At 42.4% G+C, this 21,111-nt stretch overlaps 1 protein-coding gene across 2 annotated transcripts in view; it reads right to left on the bottom strand.

Moving 5' to 3' along the window:
- Nucleotides 1-4,910: 4,910 nt before the first annotated feature.
- The window catches only part of sdk1a (sidekick cell adhesion molecule 1a), a 950,103-nt gene continuing 933,902 nt past the window's right edge, over nucleotides 4,911-21,111 (bottom strand). For both annotated transcript variants that reach the window (XM_078558601.1, XM_078558602.1), the window contains 3 exons: nucleotides 20,577-20,697; nucleotides 13,232-13,361; nucleotides 4,911-11,258 (listed from right to left, as the gene is read on the bottom strand). In XM_078558601.1, coding sequence (XP_078414727.1) covers nucleotides 10,980-11,258; nucleotides 13,232-13,361; nucleotides 20,577-20,697 — 530 coding nt within the window. In that variant the 3' untranslated portion in view covers nucleotides 4,911-10,979. The remainder of the gene's footprint in view (nucleotides 11,259-13,231; nucleotides 13,362-20,576; nucleotides 20,698-21,111) is intronic.

Below are 21,111 nucleotides of genomic sequence, written 5' to 3'. Positions count from 1 at the left end.
GTAATGGCAGCAGAGATGATAAATTAAAAATGACTTTCAACATTTCTTAATCTATTACAAATCTTATCTCTTGTCACCTTCTTCCTTTATAAATTTCTATGTCTACGTTTATTATGGGAATTACCTATGTAAACTTCTAACACTGTAATGACAGCCTCCTGCCATGGAATCATTAGAGGTCACCACTGGTGAGAACTGTAATTTTGAGTGCAATAAGTTTACATAGGCAGTCTCTATCACAAATTTACATCTTAAATATAAAACTAGGGACAGAATATATGACTAAGAGACTGAATAACATCTATGCTCTTTGGTCCAATTTATTCTCTGCTTCCTAATCCTGCTTCACATGTTGATTCAGCTTGGACTTGACTCCCCAGCTTTAAGAATTTCCTAAAACCATGTTAATAATAATACACGAAATGAAGTCAAAATTTAAAAAAACCTTAAAATGGTAGAAATACATTATGGATCCAGTATTTTTGTTTTTTAAATTGTGCTCCTGTGGTTAAGGGATGTTAGTGTTGGGGAAAGGAATACTCCTATGTCAACATCAAATGCTCCGAAGTAGAGCAGAGATAGATGCAGGGTAAAGTTCCTTCTACTTTAAGAACATAGGAATGTAGAGAACTGGGAATGAATGCTGTGGTCCATCTGATTGGTCCAGTATCTAGAAAATATAATCTTCTATGATACCTTCCTGTTTTGACAATCCGCTTCAATCCCAATCTCACAAGAGCTCTGCTGGCTCAATGTGATTCCTCCCATGCTATTTTGTACACCAAACAGTATGTGGCTTTTTAGATTTTGCCAATTAGTTTTAAATTCAGGGTAGTTTTTTTTAATGAGTTCAGGCCCATTACTATAGGAACTACTCGTTTCCTCATTTCATATTGGACCTTCACATTCAATAGAAAGAGGAAACTTTCATTTCAACCGTGCTGGGTTTGTAGCCAAGTCAACCCACTGTGCTTCACCGTCCTGTGCCTCACCCTCCCAATTAGTGGTTATGATTTCAGTATTGCAGAATTCCCTAAATATCTCTGCGTGACACCATTCAATGAAGAACTCCTCTGACCTGCTCCCACTCCCCCACTGGAAATTCGCCCAAAGCCCCGCTTACACGTGTAAATAGGATTGTGCCGGACTCCCGCTGAAGTGATAGCAGTGAAGTGGGAACAGCTCTGAAGAAATTCCTGGCAACTGTCTGTTTTACTGCATCACTGTTCTTGGAACTGAAGTCTCAAATGTATACATTAAATCTTTGTTAATGATGTCACTGATGGAGATCACTTGATGATCATTTTGTTGTCACATTACGATTATAAGACTATAATCCTACCAAAGGACAAGTTCACACATTTGATCACTTAGAAGTCTTTGCTGAAGGTGAAACATGTTAAACCTGGCTGTTGTTGACTGATTAATGGTGTCTTAAATCACGACTATGTCTGCAGATTTCCCTGTGCTCCCATATTGTGAGGCTGTGGACGCAAAAGCTTACTAGGGCTGACTAAGAATATAAAGTAGTACTGCAGTGATATATTTGAGACCTGCAAAGCTCAATAAACCTGCATGAAGCTCTCTTGCACAATTCAACCTGTGTGAAGCTCCCTTTCTCTTACACGATTTAATCTGTCTGCTGCTTCCCTTTTCTTAGGCAATTCTTTCATTTCTAGATAAAATTATCTGCTTTAAAAGATGCTGGCTATGCAAAACTAACTGCTTTATTGACCAGTGACGTGAGATACGATTCAATGTTGAAAACATAGCTATGCTTTGAAAATTTCAAACAGATTTTTGGGTTAGAAGGCTCCCTGAAAGGATGGCCTCTGTAATGGTTCAAGTTCCTTACAGAAAGTATAAAATGCTTGTTCAGAGTCTGCCTTGATGTAACCTTTATGTGACAAGTGACATTTGTATGTAAAAGCTGCCTGTAGACGTTCTCATTTAGTTACCACTAAACAAAGTTCCCATAACAGAAGTCACCAATAGATTACTTATCAGAATTATGTTGCACCTGTTGCATAAGGCGGCCAAACAAGTATTCTCCATAATGTACCAAATATTAAATCTTGAACTGAAACCTCACACACAAGACTCAAAAAGCAAAGATGTTCTTTCCTGTAATTACTCTTTACAAAACCAAACTTATTTTTTTAAAACTCTGAATTAATGTTCACAGGTAACTTTTCAATGTTGGTCTATGAGCTACTGGAGAAAAGGACCCGATATCCACACTATATTAGGGTTTATACAGGCTAACACACTAGCTGCTTGATGCAGATTCAGGCTTGGGTTTTTACAATAAAGGAGAACCGAACATGGTACCTACTATTTCAATGGGATGGGAATGGGCCTGGGGCCAGATTTGTGCATGCTCGTTTTGTGGGGGCAGCTGCCTCCACATGTCTGATTTTCATTAGCCAGGAATGGGAAACATATGTGCAGATTAGGCCTTGTAGTAGCAGGTCTATGTATAAACTTTGGAGAGGTAAGGTACCTCTTTGGATATGGTCCTGGGACACCCTTTGGGGGACGTCAGGTGCCCTAAGAGGGGGGCAGGGGCAGGTCAGGTGCCCCTTGGGATTATTAAAAGTAGGCATGAATGTCTGTAAAAAAATGCATAAACTCATTAATTGTCAAGCTCACAGGAACCGTCAAAAGTGTCAAAATGAACCGTCAGAAACAACTGTCAAAAGTGACAAAATGAACTGTTAGTCATTTGGCAGTACAAAACTTGAGTATTGTTGAAAAAAGGCACTTTATCAAAGCTTTTCATCTTGCACTCATCAGGACAATTTCAAGAATACCAATGTCAGGGGAAGCAACAACTTTATACTGTATGAGAAGAGTGTGCTGATTAGTTAGCAAGTGAACTCTGATTGGTAGAGGTGTTTCCAGGGTGAATGCACAAATTAATCGTAACTGACAGTTAGCTGCAAAGCATTGTTTGAAGTTTAAACCAGGCAGCTTGACTCTGGTTGGTTAAGGCATTGCCCTGAGTAATGAACCAGCGAATAGCTATCACTTATTTTGTTTATCTGAAACAAGCAGATTATATATACATGTTCTTTCTGTCTAAAATCTACAGGGCCCTGTGTATTAATAGATGTAGCTTCCAGTACACACACATGTGCCACAGTGAGCCTGACTGACAATCTTAAATTGGTTGTCAGCATAATTTTTAGCACACTGAGGATTATTTAGCAAATATTGTCCAATTGTGGAATCATATCTAATGTTGGACACTGTATTTTGGGTTTTGCAACCACAGGCTGGTTGGCTACTATGCAGCAGCAGCACGAGTGGTATTCGCCACTAACAGGATGCTTCCGTCAAGCCAAAAAGGCATTCTGCCTATCACACAAATGAGTAATGTGGTATATGAATTTCAGTGCCAGTGTGATGCTAGGTATGTAGGTCATACGTCCTAAAGACTGGCGGATCTTATCAAACAGCATGCTCCTTCTGCAGTTCACAATGGGCAAGGTACAGACCGTACCCAACCTGAGCTTGCAAAACTCAAAACAGTGTTCAACATTAGATGTGATTCCACAATTGGACTGAGGGTTACCATTACTGGATTAGTGTTGCATGAGTGATTTTACAGCCTTCCATTTCAAAGTTTGATTGACAGCTCCAAGTGGTTATAGACTCTTTGATGTGGGGCTATGAATTCCAATATTTGTTTTTATAAGGATGCAGTTGAAAGAATGTAAATGTAGTGAATGTTTTTTTATGAATGAGTGGTTTTAAAAAAATTAATTCTGCAATAGACACTTAGAGCTTTATTTTATTTAATCTCAGCATGGGTCCTGAGATATGCCCATGTCGGATACTGGTTGAGTTGGCATGGTAAGTTTAAGGACAAAGGGTGATGGGACATGGGTTGGCATTAAACTAGCATAGCAGCTATAAAGAGTTATGGGGTGGTTACAGGTGCATCAGTTGGCATGAAGGGTATGAGGGGCCATGTGAGGTAGGTGGAGGAACATAAAGGTGGCATAGATGGAGCATGGGAGTGTGTGTGTTGGTGGGGGGTTGGGGAGGGCTTTTTTTTTGCTTTATTGCTTTTTAAAAAATTTTAGACACAATGCCGGAGCAAATATGCAGACCTTACGCCCAGTCCTCCTCTGCACTCATTGGCAGGTGGTGGGCCCATCTCCCAGAGAACCTTACCATCCCAGAATGAAAATCTCAACTTCCGGGGCATTTTTTCCAAGGTCAGGTTTGTGGAGCCGGGAACTGTCTTGACTTGGGAGTGAAAATCCAAGCCTTCATTTCTGTATCAATTTTGCTAGGTTAATATGCCACAAGGTGTACCATGGTTAGCTTAGGGCATTGTAAATACACAAGTGATTATGCAGACAGGGAGCTTAAATATGAAGTGCAACTGTGTATCAACTGGCACCTCAGCTCAGATACACTGGGCCTGATTTTAACCCATTCCCTTGCACAGAATTAAAATTGGCCTGGTATAAAAGGACGCTCCAAGTGTTCCTTTAGCATTAGGAATGGAATGACTTTCAACTCATCTTACCCTGTTATCCATCGAGCATGTAGATTCACCTAGTGTGATTTACCTTTCTAGCTAAAAATGACAAAATGCACCAAATGATCAAATGGTAAGAAAATAGGAAAATTGGGACAAACAAAAAAAAATTACTTCAAAAAGGAATCAATTGCACTTCAGTGGCTGCAAGTGTTTTTGCAGTGATGGCGTTTTGGGAATTTTCAAATATGTGACCTTACATTTAAAATTGTTATTTTTTTTTTACTGGCGCCTTTTGTCCAAATTCTGAGTACACAGTGACTGAGCCTTCATAACACATGGACTGTTTTTACCTGACACTATTATTGGTTTGGTACTCTGCACATTCCCCGACAATCAACCCCATAAAATGTAGAAAATTCACTAATTCTTTAATCTTTCAGAAAGGCAAATGTAATTCCTGTTTAAACCATAGGGAACTGGCATGCACATTAGTATACTGTTAGGGATGTTAACTCTGAACATACTTCCGGAGGTGCCATCATGTGACTTTGAATACCCAATCGCAGCCCTCTTCCCTCCCTCCCCTTACCCATCCTGGAGAGCCTCATCTCACAATATTTTTAAAATGAATAAATAGAAGTGTTCAACGAAAATAGAAAAAATGACAGCTCTTTTAAGAGCTGTATGATTTTTCCCCTGTGTTGCTGTCAGCAGGAGATTAATTTTCAATTCCTTTAGACTTCAGGATAATCCTGGAGAGTTGGTAATTCGATGGGCTGGATTTTATGTTTCTCGGTAAGGTGATGGAGGCAGAATGGAAACTGAGGGGTCGGCTCGCTCCTGCCCCTGCCATCTCTGCGCATCCAATAAAGAGTTGGATGGCCGATTAGTGACTGTCTGACAGGAAGGAGGACAATTATAGGTGCATAAAAAGCTTGCTCCCTTCCAAACTTGCAATTATTGTCAGGGCCAGTTTATCTGTTTTTAGATGCCACAACATAGTCAGCTTGTGACTTTTAGTTATTATTAAAAAAAGTGTTGAGATTTTGTTGCAGCTACATACACAATGGAATATGAATCAGACCTTGATGTGAATACATAACTTGTGGGCTCTGAAATCAGCACTGTAGGCCAGGGCATCATGAGGCAGAGGGGTAATGCCACAATCATGCCTAGAATTGTAAAAGCCCACTGGCTCTCAAGAATCACCCTATTATTCATTGAAGGTGCAAAAATAATTTCATTTAAAACCATACAGGCGCTGCCACCTTCCCCAGCAGAATCTGCTGGTACATTCAACCATGATCCCAGTGGCAGTCTTTCTCTATTGTCTTTGTGCCACCTCATTGTAGTTAGTGTAAAATATTTCCAAACTTTTTTATGTCCAATGCCTGAAAAATGCAGTGGAAAACAAAAAATTGAGGATGGTTAGCTTGTTAAAAAGCTTACTAACTTGTTAGTTAATGATTTCAAAAAAGGCAGGCGGGCTGCTCATTTCAGCACCTGCGTCCTTCCATATTATTGGAGACTGGTCTGATGACATCAGGTTGCCGATCCAATGTCATCACGCCAAATTATTTGTCAATGTGGCGAGGGGTGGAGAACAGTGCGATTTGGAAGTGTAAAATCCAGCCCTATGTGTGAGACAATCAGCCAATTTACTTTCAGTCAAGTGTAGCATGATCTTCATTTCAGCAAAACAACAGAGCCAACATTAGATCAACTCTGTTCAGATCCAATCCCAGATTTCTACAATAAACTCAAAACAGTTTCAGTATGCAAGGTAAATTTCACTTTAAGATAAACATCTGGAACATAGATTTAAGGTAACGGGTTTTCTGCCCTTCCTATACCACAGCAACAAGTTGCCCACTGTGCGAAAGGGTGTTCAGAGCTGTTAATCACATTATTAACACTTCAGATTAGCACATTTAGGAAAACAGAATGAACAAACAAATGAATAGTTTTTCTAAAGCTTAGAATCACAGAGATTCACTCTACTTACACAGTGATTGGTGAGATACTTTTTACCAAATTAGGTCTCTACGAACATCCTCTACAACATAATATTTACAAAGAGACAAGGTGAACCATCTACACATTGTTGCATAAAGTAGAATCTACAGCAATTTTCTCCTTAACTACATGGTTATTGCAAACAAAACTAGAGAATTAACTTAACATGGATTTACATTTGGAATTGTTTTTGCTTAGAATTGATCTCAGTAGGATTACACCATTTAAAGTGCACTACTGAAGCCAAGTATTCTGCTAAAATGGATATAATAATATTCTAAGAAATGTATAATATTTCATTTTGCTGGGGACAGATCTCAACCTTTCATCTGTCTTAACTCGACTCATACTTCTTTAGGATTTCATAAAGGGTTACAAATTCAGCAGTACAAAAAAGTATCTTAAAAATACACATTCATATACATATTGCTAGCAAAACATGTACCAGTCATGTCCTTACAAAGTACCAAATAAACTTATTGAAAAAATAAAAATGCAAATGAAGACATTCTGATTAAAGCAATATTCATATGGCTTGAGAGTGCATTCAAAGTGTGCTGGGCAGTATTTTATTTGATTCTAGGATGACATGGATCATCATCATCCAAATGCCTCATGACACCACTGAAGGCTAATCTCCAATATAAAAATAAACCAAGTGTCCTCCAGGTCTCGTGTTCTTCCACAGCAGTTTAAACGATCTTTTTCCTATGGGCCATCGCTAAATACAGCTCCCACCAAAAGTAATGGATTGGTATTCAAAAATCACAAAACACCTACAGTCATCCACCAGTCAACTGAAAATAACTTAAATTTTTCAAAAAGAAAAATCTACTTGTTTATATGGTGCCAAGGAGCACTACCACAAGATGGAATGTGTTCACAAATACTGTAGGTCCTTCCAGAAATAATATCTCACATTCAGACCAGCATGTGGACAACAACTCAAAGGATTTTAGAGTCTTTTTTAGGAAGCCTGAGGAGAGTGGAAACATCTTGAGGGAATTCAGGAACCTGCTTTGCCCTGCAGTGTTGAGAGGGCACTGGAAATCTTTAATTTTACACTAGGTCACAATGAGAATATTCCCTTACCGTGATTGTCGAAGGTGAAAGGTCACTAACACCTTACAGTGAGTTTCTCAATGGTGAGCAAAGTCTCTATAATGTGTTATCACCCGTAGGAAATTATGCCCACGATATCCTTCATTTAAAAGGTGTGAGTGATGCTCAGAAACCCACTGGAAGTATACTGAGTTTGGCAAATAGCATTTTATAGAAGTAATATTTTTGTATTTTTACTTAAATTGTCCAAATTAATTTTAATAATAAAGAAACACAATTATAAGTAGAAAATATATTGTATATCATAAAGCATATACAAATTAATTGAACATAGTAAAATATAAAATTTGGGATAAATACATAAAGCATAATGCTTTATGTTATAATAAATACATTTTCTATTTTATATTCTGTGTAATAATCGATATACTGAAGATTTTAGTGCAAACTACTGTAAATGAACTTTAGTAACTTTATTTAGCTAGTGTCATAACGGACTGGGCTAGCTATTGTACTTCATTGGTTGGAAAGTCAGAATGAGCTCAAAATACAGTAAAATTAGCCTGATAAATTGAAATATAAAATACCACAAACAACACATTCTAGTGGTTAACTCCAGATTCAAATTCAAGTGTCTTGAGTGTTAGTTTAATAATATTGTTGTGGAATATAGATAACATTCCTTTCAAATGCCATTAAGCTTTACCTTCATTAAAGATTCTTTATCTCAGTAAAAAAAAATCAAGTTTCCACAAATAATTTTTTCCCTTAAAATGTTTTTCTAAACAAAAACGACACAACGCAATGTCATGGCTTGCTTAGTTAATAAAATACATTCTATCTGTGCTTCACTTTTTTTTATGATGGATATTGTTAATGTAAGTTTGCAATCAATAACATGGGATGGTTTCACCTCAGCACATTCACTTTGGGCAGCATTTTCCCCCTATCAGGGGGTGGGGTTGTGCGGGAGCAGGAGTGAACCATTTTACGTTGGCGGGCCAATTAAGGCCCACCCAGCGTGACGTCCATCAGGAAGCGCTGTGCACTCCTTGTGCAGCGAGGGGGGGGAATTCCCTGAGCTGTGAGTGCGCTCTTTTGCGCACGTGCATGAAAGAGCGCACAGATCTCCCTGGGGCAAAGTGCTGCCTCGGGGAGATCAGTGTTACTTTTAAAAAGCTAATTAAAGACGGAAAAAAAATTGAAGGACATGTCCCCTCATGTGAAACTGTCACATGAGATGGGACATGTGCATTAACTTTATTAAACAATTTTCCTGACATTTTAAATCTTACATGAAAGCTCATCCCGCCCATGGATGAGGTTTCATGCATTATCTGAAGGCCACCTGGCCTCCTTGCCTTCCCACCAACCTTAAGGTTGGATGGGCAGGCCCATTAAGTTCATTAATTCATTTTTTAATGGCCATAACAGGCCGTTGACAATTTGGCGGGCGCGCAGCCGACTCGGCTGTGCGCCCACCGAACTGGAAATCTAAATGACGCAGGGTGCCATTGGGATGCATGCCTGACGTCACCCTGCGTCATTTTACGCGTCGGCGAGCGGGCCCCACTCCTGCTCGCCGACCGGAAAATGCTGCCCTTTGGGTAGGAACCCAGAGTGGTGACAATGAAATACACCTGAGGTCTGGCGGAAATCAGGTTAGCGCATTATTTAGTTACTGAGGTGACAGTTACAGCTTAAATTATTTTAAAATTATATTTTAGAAATAAAAAATTAAAAAATAGAACACATTTTTCAAAAGTTCACTCTACATAATAAAATACAATGAAATATGAGCACATCCACATTTCAAAGGAGTTCGGTCTTTGTTCGATTTGGTGAAATATGATAACTTGTGTTTGCGGACAAGAATAGAGTGACTCTGAGAGGAATCCATGTTCCTAAGAAGAAATCACATGTGATACTCTCATTTTTCAAATACTTTTGTCCCTCCAATGTTTTTACATTTTATGCGTGTTCCTGCTACTATGTACAACTTCAATAGGAATAGTCTGGGCCACTGTCTTTACCACAGCTGCACCAGAACTATCTTAAGTGGCCAACTTGCAGGGTACAAGAGAGCTCCAGCCATTGTTTCTCCAGCTCAGTACCAGTCTCCACACTTGCCTGCTTGGCAAGTGTCAGAATGTGCCAATATATCTGCCATCTGAGAGATCCAATACCAACTGAAGATGGGGAGACAGACCAAGAGCAAATTAATGGGAGTCTTTTACTATGCCACTATATAATATAGACTATATAAGTGGACTCAAAAAGAGGCGTTTTTAAGTTCTGAATCACTGAAGTGACATGCTGGTGCTTCTGGGTAGGGCACATAGGCAGTTCTGAAGAAAATGTATTTATGAAGGTTCAGAAAAAGTCCTGGAATAAATTAAAAAACTTAAGGTGAAAAGTGGTTGGTTTTGACAAGTGGGCAGATAGAGAGAAGAAAGAGAGCACCTAAAAGTTATTGCACTCCTAACATCCTGAGAATCAAAACCAAACTTAACTAAGTGCAATTCTGAGACTTAATCCTGTTCCCTCATACCAAAAGAAACCCACTTTAATAGCTTGTGACCTCTCAAACTGCCCCAAATTAGAAGTGGGATGGTGAGCGATCCTTTTTTTATATATGCTTTCCATATATTCTCGACCAGCAAGTTAACCCACACGCCTCCCCACTGTTAACATTTTCTAAAGAATCAGAAGCATATTCAGACACTTTTTTTTAAAGCTAGAAAATAATAAAAATGTTTCTATTTCTTTCAGTTATTTTGTTGGTGGTGGTACTGTAGGTTTAACTAATTTCACAGCACTGAGGTTACATGAAATTAGAAGGCAATGATAAAAGCTGCCTGAAACATGCCTTTTTGTGCAGTGGTGACATGAGCAGCCCTGGAGCTTACTGGAGCACAAAGTGTCTCTGGTTAATCTCTGTCTTCCTGTAAAAGACCAATTCTATGCTGTGGTGTCTTTTTGGCAGGAACTAACTGTCAGACAGAAGTCATCTTAATTCCATATACCTGGGCTGGATCTGCGCAAAGTTTAAAAAATAATTTGTTTTATGATAAATTTGAATGCTCCCCAAAATAAGGGATATGACGGCAGGGCACCACCACTTTTGTTCTAGCACTGGAATTAAGGACAAGAAAAATGTTTATAGAATCTGTTATATTTCTCATTCAAATGAATGGAACACAGATTTTATAAACACCACTGCTGTATTGGTATAATCAAGTTACCAATATGCAAAAGGCACTTTTTAGGCAGCTTTGGAGATGACAATTTCCACAAGATTGCTTTCTTCTGCACTGTGATTGTGTGTCACTTTATCTGGCACGTTGGTCCATTGAGTGAAGCAATATTTCAGGAATTGTCTTACGCTGTTCATAATGGATTATCACACAAAGGAAGAAAACCCAGTCACAGGAGTCCTTGCTCCCGAAGCAGGCTGCCCTGTAGGTGTGTAGGCACCCCCTGTACTCTGTGTCGTGATCACAGCTGGATAGTACGGCTCCTGTTCAACATCTGTGCATTCCTCATAAGTGTAGGCTGAAGTTCTCGGGAGTCCCTTTGGTTGTCTCTTCCATGAGTTGTAGTAGGTAGGATCGCTCATATAGTGGTTTACAAATGAGTGTGTGCTTTTTGGCAATTCACCTTCGTAATCACTGTCAGTGGCCTGTAAAAAGAGTAATATTTTATAGTTTTGTTTTGTCTCTAGTTTTGTAAGTAATTTTATTCCTCAGATATTCTATACCTGCAACAACGGGTGAGCTGGTAATCTGATCTAATGACCTCAACTTCATTACTCAGTCTACTCCTTGGAGATACATCAGAGAAGAAATACACAAAGGCAGCCTTTTATGTTTTTCGGCCTTTTCTGCTATTCTTCTCCTAAGAATTTTGACTCAGAGGTGATATCATAGCTTGTCTCAAAAACCTTCAGTGATGTAATAACTTGATACATTTTGGTAATGTGTCCAGATAACAAACAGAAAACCTTTCCTTAAATTTTTCTCTTGCAACAGAATCTACTCTGTAACTCCACAGGATCTTTCTCACATTTTCAAAAAGCAGCAGAACACCATAACACCAGATGGGGTTTCAGATTTTAAACAGTTTACAAGTTTCTTAAGCAACAGGTGAGCAACTGAATAAGCAGCTGTAAGGTTAACACATTATCTGTACAACAAGAATGACTTGTATTTATATAGCATCTTTAAAGTAATAAAACGTTGCAAGAAGCCTCATAGAGACATTATGAAACAAAACATGACTCAGGGCCACGTAAGTAGATACTAGGCAGATGATCAAAGGCTTGTTAAAGAGGAGGGTTTTAACCAATGTCTTAAAGGAGGAAAGCGAAGTAGAGAGGCGGAGAAGGTTAGGGAGAGAATTCTGGAGTTTAAAGCTATCAGTGGAGATGCGATTAAAATCAGGGATGTTCAAGAGGTCAGAATTAGAGGAGCGCAGGTATCTTGGGAGGGTTGTGGATCTTAAGCAGATTATGAAGGTCGCTAGGGATGAGGCTATGGAGGGATTTGAAAACAAGGATGAGACTTTTAAAATCAAGGTGTTGCTTAACCAGTCTAGGTTAGCAAGTACGGGGATAATGGGTGAACAAGATGTGGTGCAAGTTAGGACATGGTGATTAGAGTCTTGGACGGCCTCAAGTTTATGGAGGGTAGACTGTGTAAGGCTGACCAGAAGTGCATTAGAATAGTCAAGTCTAGAGGCAAGAAAGGCATGGATGAGGATTTCAATAGCAGATGAACTGAGTCAGGAGTGAAGTCAGATAATGTTACAGAGCTGGAAATAGACAGTCTTTGTGATGGGGCTGCTAAACTAATCCCTTGGAAATAATAAATGTTTAAAATTTCAGTGCTAAACCATTAGTTTATAACTAGCCTTTCTATGGACTGTTACACCATGGGATCTAACTGGTATGATTGATCTAACTGCAAACTTCAAACAGGCTCAATAAGGTAGATTTTCATCTCCAAGTTTTGCTGTTAAATACCACTTGGGTACAGCACAGAGAAAAATAATACAGGGAGAATCACTGCCCATAACAGAGTCCATCAGACTTTATTTCCATCATCTGCACTGTGCCAGGCAATGCTCTATGTCCTGGACTAATGACCAAAATAATGTAAAATGCCCACTCAGCGGGCGGGATTTTCCGTACCCGCCCGCTGCCGGGATCTTCCGATCCTGCCGCAAATCAATGGACTTCTGGCTGGGGCGCCACCTCACCCGCGAAAGTACTTGGAACCTTCCTGTTCTACATGCTCAGTTACTGAGTGTTTTAAACAGCTGGGCAATCAGGGAACTTAATTAAAACTTTAGTGAGAGCATTCTCTCCCCAAAATGCTGTCTTTGTTTTGCTTCTCATTTCTGCCCAAGTACTATTAAACTCCAGTGACAAGATGAAGGAGTTGGATAAATTGCTCAAACTGTACTTGAGCAGCCTTGGAGGTGCTTGTAAGAAAGCTGGATTAGTAATGACTCCCTTTCACTGTACAAAGCCTATAGATTTCAGCAGTTTGGCACACATTGCAGGTAACAGCCCAGCGGTGTGACTGCGCTCTTTCTCTGGTTGGGCTGTGGTATGTAGGAGATTGAAGATTAAACGTAAGAATAAATGTTTACCTCTGACTCTGATATTTCAGTGGGTTTCTCTGTCAGAGTGGTGCTTTCTGTTAGCACAATTCCATTGTAGTTATTACATAAATCCTCATCAGAATAGCGTAACCCTCCTGGGCTGGGCCTGGGTGGAAACCTAGCAACACAGTGAGAGTAAAGAATTAGGAATACTAGCACCTCCCTACAGTAAAAACATTTAAAAGATTGTTTTATATAGTAATAATAATTGGATCATGTGAAAGTACAGTTTCAGATCTGAAGCCTAACTTATTGCAGATGGTCACTAGAGACAAAAATTATTTAGTTTGGTATCACAGAATTATAAATAAATAATATTACCAGTAAATTTTAAAATCTACTTACCCGAGAATAATGTGATAAATCTAATTAGCAGACTATTTAAACAAAGGAAGGGCATACTCCATGGGAGAGGTTACAATTTATTGCTTAACTTTGTATTTATATGGAATTTAAGCAGTGAAACTAAAATTGCTGTATGAATCTGAGCCCGGTCATGACCAGGTTGTGGAGAAAAGCAACGTGACATTCCGTTGAAGTGGTCCTGCATACGCTTTGGATCTGATATTGCATGGAGAAAAAATGCTTCAAAATAAAAACAGAAAATGCTGGAGCCAAGTGATATCAAGAAATAGCTGAACACACTGAATACAGCCAAGGCTATGGGCCCTGACAATATCTTGGTTGTACTGCCGAAGGCTTGTGCTCCAGAAGTAGTTGTGCCCTAGTCAAGCTGTTGCAGTAGAGCCACAATATCTACCCGACAAGTGGAAGGTTGCCTAGGTATGTCCTGTTTACAAAAAGCAGGACAAATCCAATCTCACCAATTATTTCCCCATGAGTTCACTCTAAATCATCAGTGATGAAAGGTGTCATCACCAGTGCTACCAAGTAGCACTTACAATGATCTGCTCAACAATACGCAGTTTGGGTCATGCCAGGGCCACTCAGTTTCAGACCATATTTGAGCCTTTATTCAAACATGGACAAAAGAGCTGAATTCCGTAGATGAAGCGAGGATATTTGACCGAGCGCGGCATGGATGAGCCCCAGTAAAATTGAAGTCAACGTGGATCCGGGGAAAACTCTCCACTGTTTGGAGTCATACCTAGCACAAAGGAAAATGGCAGTGGGTGTTACAGGCCAATTGTCTAAGCCCCAGGACATTGCTGCAGGAGTTCCTCAGTGTAATAACCCTCCTTTCATCTTAAGGTCAAAAGTGGCGATGTTTACCGTCTTCAGTTCCATTTATAACGCCTCAGATAATGAAGCAGTTCATGCCAGCTTGCAGCCAGACTTGGATAACATTCAGGCTTGGGCTGATAAGTGGCAAGTAACATTCTCACCATACAAGTGCCAGGCTGCCAGAGAGAATATACCCACTTCCCTACTTTATCATCACTGAATTCTCCAGCATCAATAGTATGGGGGTCATCACTGTCCAGAAGCTGACTTGATGAGACATATAAATACTTTGCTTACAAAAGAGGCCAGAAACTGGGTATTCTGCATCAAGTAACTCACCTCCTGATTCCCCAAAGCCTTTCCACCAACTCACAAGGCACAAGCCAGAGTCTGATTGAATACTCTCCATTTGTCTGAATGAGCACAGCTCCCACAACATTCAAGAAGAATGACACCATCTAGGACAAAACAGCTCATTTGCTTGGCGCCCCATCTGCCACCTTGAACATTTACACCCTCCACCACTAGCACTGTGGACCCTCTCCAACATACACTAGAGCAACTCGCCAAGCCTTCTTCAACAGCACCTCCAAAACATGTGATTTTGATCACATAGAAGGACAAGAGCAGCAGTCACATGGGAACACCATCACCTCAAGTTCCTCTCCAAGTTACATCATATTCTGACTTGGAATATATCACCATGTTTTCAAAAGCGGTTCACCATCACCTTGTCAAGCACACTTAAGGTTCAGCGATAAATGCTGGTCTTGCCTGTGAGACCCACATCCCATAAATAAATTTTAAAAAGTCTGGTAGCATCTATGGGGAAAGGTAAGTTATGTTTCAGGCTGATTACCTATAGTCAGAACAGCTGCCTGACCTGATCAGGGATTCCAGCATTTTCTGTTTCTCTCACATTTCTAGTTTTGATTTTGATTTTGTTTAAAAAGTATTTCAACCCTTTGGGCAGTTTTTAAATCTACCTGGAGTCAAGTTAAATGTTTAGACACTGAAGCGAGTTCTAACAAAAGATCAGTGACCTGAAACAATGGGTGGAATTTAATGGGGCCACTGGGAATGGGAATCGTGGTAAGCGGGGTGGCTTTAATCAGGTAGAAGACAAAATCTTGGCTTCCCATAGGTGGGTTGAGCTTAAGGGATTAACTTGGCGGCATTTCAGTGGCAGGTTGGTACTCATAGCATCCAGTACCAGGAGCCTCTTTTCCCTATATTTGCAACTTATGAATACTCATTGGTCTGAATTTTGCGCATGTTGTGCATGTGCGATCGGTGGGCCTGGAAGCAGATGCGATATCTGCTCCTGCCCACAATCGCAAGCCAAACCCGATTTCACGCTGGCTGGCCAATTAAGGGCCACCAGCGTGAAACTTGCGCTGACAGTTGCTCAGCGCTGCTGGCAGGGACGGGAGCGTGGCGGGCACTGAGTCCAATGGGGACCCGAAGAGGGGTTTAAAAGTAGCCTAGGCAGCTCCCTGAAGGCTGCCAGGACTTGGTGAGCTGCTTCAGGGAGCTATTCAAGAGAGACTTGAAGCATTTTGAATTGGCAGGAGTTATAGCCTCAGTAGCCACTGGGCACGCCAGGCAGGAGGGAAATGCCGGTGGACACTCTGCCCCCTGCTTCTCTGCTCGCGTGCTCTCCTGGAGGCAGTGAGTGCCCAGTGGGAGATCCTCATGCCGTGGGATGGCAGAGCAGGCCACCCCACCAAACAAAGAAAGCCTGGATGGAGATGGCTGCTCAGGTGAACTGGCATGATGTTATGTGTCGCACATTGATCCAGTGCTGGAAAAGGTTAAATGATCTTCTGCACTCCTCAAGGGTGAGTACCAACTTGGCATGGAGCTGTGTATAGATGTCTTGGAGGGTGGCCACATATCCCTGTACCATCTAAGGCTGGGAGATTTGCCCGCTTGGCTTGGGTGTGTACAAGAATGAGGTGTGCCAATCTGACGGCCACCTCAACCTGAGTCGCCTGGGGTGGGGGAGGCATGGGGTGAGGCTGATAAGGTGTGGCAGGTAGAGGGTGGACTAATGAAAGCACTTTTGTTCGTACAGGAGAAGAGAAGCCATAGTTCGCAGGAGCGCACACTAATGGGTGGTGGGGTGGCCAACCTCCTGATCCTTTCAAAGTCTGAGATGGATGCCCTCAACATGGAATGCGAGTGTGGGGCAAGGTCCACAGGTCGCAGAGAGGCAGGAGTGTCAGAGGAGGGTAAGAATCCAGTGAACAGGTGAGAGACTGGGGCAGTGTGTAAAAGATGAAGGGTTGTGGCATCTCCAGCGAGGTTCAAATCAAGGGTCCCCATTACTTGTCTAATCACAATGCCTTAGTAAGGCAGTTGTTCATTGTGACAAGCAACCATCATGCATGCACAGTCACTTTGTAATAATGTTATCAACTGACATATTCTCTTCCTCCCTCAGATGTGCCATCCTCACGACACAGGAGAGACCCCGAGAACTGTCCTTTGACAACCGAGGAGCAGCTGCAGACAGAAGCACCTGTGTCACATCTCCCTCTGGACGAAGCACCAGTGAAGACACAGGCACATTTGCGGGCAATAGTCCATTGGCTCAGATGGTAGTGCACAGTGGTGACGGCACATCATACTTCCATGTGGAACTGGTGGAGGCAGAGCATGCCTAGGGCACTGGCAATTGGAGGGCTGCTGGAGACCAGACCATGCTGAGTCCAAGACAGATGATGAGCCTCTGGAGTCGTCCATCAAGCTGGATGTCCAGTGGGATGCACAGGAAGATCTGGTGGAGATCCCCTAGGGTCTGCACGCCATGGTCTCTATCTTAGAGGAGTTTATGCAGGCTGTGAGTACCACGTTGACCCGGAGCTCCGAGCGTACAACCTCAGTCATTGAGAAAGTGGCGGCTCTCATGGAGAGGGAACTCCACAAACAGGAGCAGAGATTTCTGGGGTTGTGCTCTGACCTTCGAGCCCACACACTGGCAGTGAACTCAGCAGGTCAATGCCCTTGTGAGAGGTGGATGAGGCGCCTAGTTACTATGCTAGGTGTCTGTCCATCAATGGTTGAGCAGGGAGGTTCAAACCAACCTCCTGCTGGCGGGCAAGCTGCATGTCGCATCTGTGGGCTCATTTTAGGGTGCTCCGGATGAAGGCAGCAGCTCCTCCGCCCCTCTGCCAGTGCCTGTTGCATCTAATGAGACCATGACGACTGAGGAGTGCCCAGACATGGCACTGGACGTTCCCTCCCAGGCAGTGCCAAGATCATCAAGGCTGAGGGGACATCACAGTCAGCAGGCTGCCTCTAATGCTCCGGCCAGCAAGGAGGGGGCACCAAGATGCAGCACTCACAAGTAGAAGTTTAAGGCACTGTAAACACAAGAGGGGTTGTCACAGGTGATAAAACTTTAGTTCATACATCTACTATGTATAAATTGTGTTAACAGGACCACCATATAAAGATCTCTGTGTGTTATGGCTTGATTGTGCTTCATGTTTTTCATAGGTGATGGACATGGGAATGGCTTGTGACAGACGGGGAGAGCTGCAAACCTTATTTCAGAGGTCGTTATTTGACATTAGTGTGACAGGATGGCCTTATCAGAAATGTTCAGTAAGGAGGCGTCACCCTTGTCCTCAATTTCAAGCCATGCCTTGGGTGCCTAGCTGAAAGAACAGAGATTCAAGGCCTCCCTGTTTCCCATAAGGTTCCTCACTTCTGCATCCATGTCATCACTCTGGGCCTCCTCTGACTCCTCCTCAAACATACCATTTGAGTGGTCCTCTGCAGCCTGTGGAACTGCCTCGGTTGTCTTCATCCTCCAATGGGACCCCACTTTACGGAGCCAGATTGTGCAACGTGCTGAACACAATGACACTAAGCGAGACATGTTCTGCAGGATGCTGAAGTGCTCCCCCAGGTCAGTTCAGGCAGTGGAACCTCAATCTTGAGCAGACCAATGGTCCTCTCAATTACTGCCCTTGTAGAACCATGACTTTGATTGTACCTCTCCTCCGCTTCTGTCCTTCGGTGTCTGGTTGGTGTTTTGGGCCACCTTTTCTGTGGGTAGTCTTTGTCACCCAGGAGCCAACCATCCAACCAAGCTGGAGTGACCAAGAGCCTTGGCATCTGGAAGTATCGCAGGATGTTATGCATCATGGGAGATGCCCACCTGGTGTAGACTTGCAAAATCTGAGTCTTGTGGTCGCAAACAATCTGGACGTCAGGGAGTGGGACTCCTTTCTGTTGACAAAGGCACCCGGCTTACCTGCTGGCGCCTTTATGGCCACATGCACGCAATCTATGGCTCCCTGAATGCGGGAGAATCCAGCAATTGCAGCAAAACCTCTGGCCCACTCAGCCTGGCTGACTTCGTCGGTTGGGAAATTAAGTTACTGACCTGTCTGAACAGAACGTTAGTGACCAGCTTGATGCAGCTGTGAGCAGCATGATTGGAAACACCACACAGATCTCCTACTGACCCTTGGAAAGAACCTGAGGCGAAAAGGTTCAGGGCCACTGTAACCTTAAGAGCCATCGGCATAGGGTGGCCACCCACATAGTTTGAAGTGATCTCTGGGCCAATCACCTAGCATATGGAGGTCACAGTATCCCTGGAGAGGTGGAGCCTCTTTCAGCACTGGACCTCAGACATGTCCAGGCTCTGGCTGCAGGATAATGATGTCTTCTTCACACCCTTCTGCCTTGCACTTCCTGCTGGCCCTGCAACCCCTATGGCTGTGCCTCTGGTTGCGCTCTGGGATGCTGCCTGTGGACAGGCCTCCTATCTCTTCTGACCCTCTCCTTTTTGAGGAGGTCCCTCTAGCAGAGTAGGCAATCCCTATTTGCTGAAATACAGATGGCACAGGACTGTGCACTGAAGGGGGCACTCGGCAGAAAGCTTCTGAGAAAGCTTGTAACCCAAAGTGTACTCCAGAAAACGCAAAAAATGCAATGAACTGTATGAAAACCACCTCCAACAAACTCATACCTGAACTCCTACCTACTCAAGTTGCCACGGTTCTGGTTGCCTTTTATCCCGCTCTGTACCGAGTTTCAATTAAAAACGTGATGGCCGACTGGCCTGTGTGCTGAGCATTAAACTGCACATAAAATTCCAGACAATTGCCGTTTTAATTGGCTTAATTGAGCCTTTAATTGTCAGCAGACACGCTTCTGACTCCTGTGCGTGCCCGCTGACCATAATATTGTGCAGCGGTGTGATGGCGTCAGAACACCCGCCCGACGTCTTCTCGCGTGATTTCATGTGAATTTGGGACTGCCGCATGCCAGCTCCGATGATATAAAATTCTGGCCATTAAATCACAACTTCTCCAAATTAAGTCAGACATTCAAGGGGTGAAGTCAGCGGCAAGCAGGAAATGCGTGCTACCTGACTGGCACCAGGCAAGATGGTCCATTTGGATCATGGGTGAGTGGCTGTCTTTGTTGAATACTGAGGAAAAGGGAAGGGGAGCAGGAGAATGTTTGTGGACCTGGACTATCAGTAACAACAAGGACAGCGTGTGTGGGGAGTGATGTGGGGGTTCCCAGGAGATGATTGGACTGTAGGAAGGGGGTGCAGGAGTCATGGGGGGTGTGGTCCCGGGAAATGAAATTATGAGAGAGTGAATGATGAGGTTAGAATAATTAGAGCTTGGCTCCCAGACAACATCCTTCCAAATTTGAAACTTTTGTCTCCCACTGATCTGTTAACTGCCTTCAGAGCCTGCATGCTTGACCTGGGGGCTCTTTTATAACCCACTTGGAGCTGCACTGCAATCACCAGACGGTGGGGTTTGCCTACTTCCTGCCTGTCCCTGCTGTATCTTTGCTTGGGCCCCACATGGCCACCATTCAATCTTTAAAATTAACGTTAAATTCCATGTGCTCTGGCAGCTGGCACAGAAACAGAAATAGCGCACATATCCACTTCCGCTGTCAGGGCCTGCGTTTCACCGATTAAATTCCGCCCATTAACTCCGATTTTCTCCCTCCACAGGTGCTGCCAGACCTGCTGAGTATTTCCAGCATATTCTGTTTTTATTGCAGAGTGCCCTCTCCTGTGTCTTGTAAAGATTGAAACTGCAGTACAAATGCAGTGTTAAACACAAACCAAGCCTAGCTGTAATCTGGTGTCAGTCCTTACCTGGTGCCATTCTTCTTACAGAAATTGCTCTTGACGGTCAGGTGTCTGCTGTGCAGTTCCAGTGCAGTAAACCCTCCATTATCTAAGGTGAGAGTTTCTTCCACATTTGTACTATTTTTACCTGAAGCACAGGATAGTTACAGTAAATAAAGGAGGTGCTATTTGCCGCCAAATAAAATTGAGGGCTTGATTAATGGCCCATATATAGTTAATGGGCAGAAAATCCAACCCCAGTTTCAATTGCAGCGCAAGTTTAAATTTGTGATTTTCTGTAACAACAGATGCCATTGGAAATGAACTGTAGGTAAAGATTTGAAGAACAACCTTAAATGCATTTAAGGGATAAAAAGACAATAAAAAGGCACATTGATCTAAAGATTTTTTAAAATAACTACTTTTGTGAATTGATAGTGAGTCAAATGATAGGCTATTGTATAATGATAGGCCATTATGTAGGTTACACAATATATTTTTGGTTGTTAAAAGGAGCTGTATTTACATTGGCCACATTCAAAGCCACAAAGTCCAATGGCTG

This window comes from Cetorhinus maximus, chromosome 15 (assembly GCF_964194155.1).
Source record: "Cetorhinus maximus chromosome 15, sCetMax3.hap1.1, whole genome shotgun sequence".
Classification (NCBI taxonomy): Eukaryota; Metazoa; Chordata; class Chondrichthyes; order Lamniformes; family Cetorhinidae; genus Cetorhinus; species Cetorhinus maximus.
This window is presented reverse-complemented; position numbering and strand designations above follow the sequence as displayed.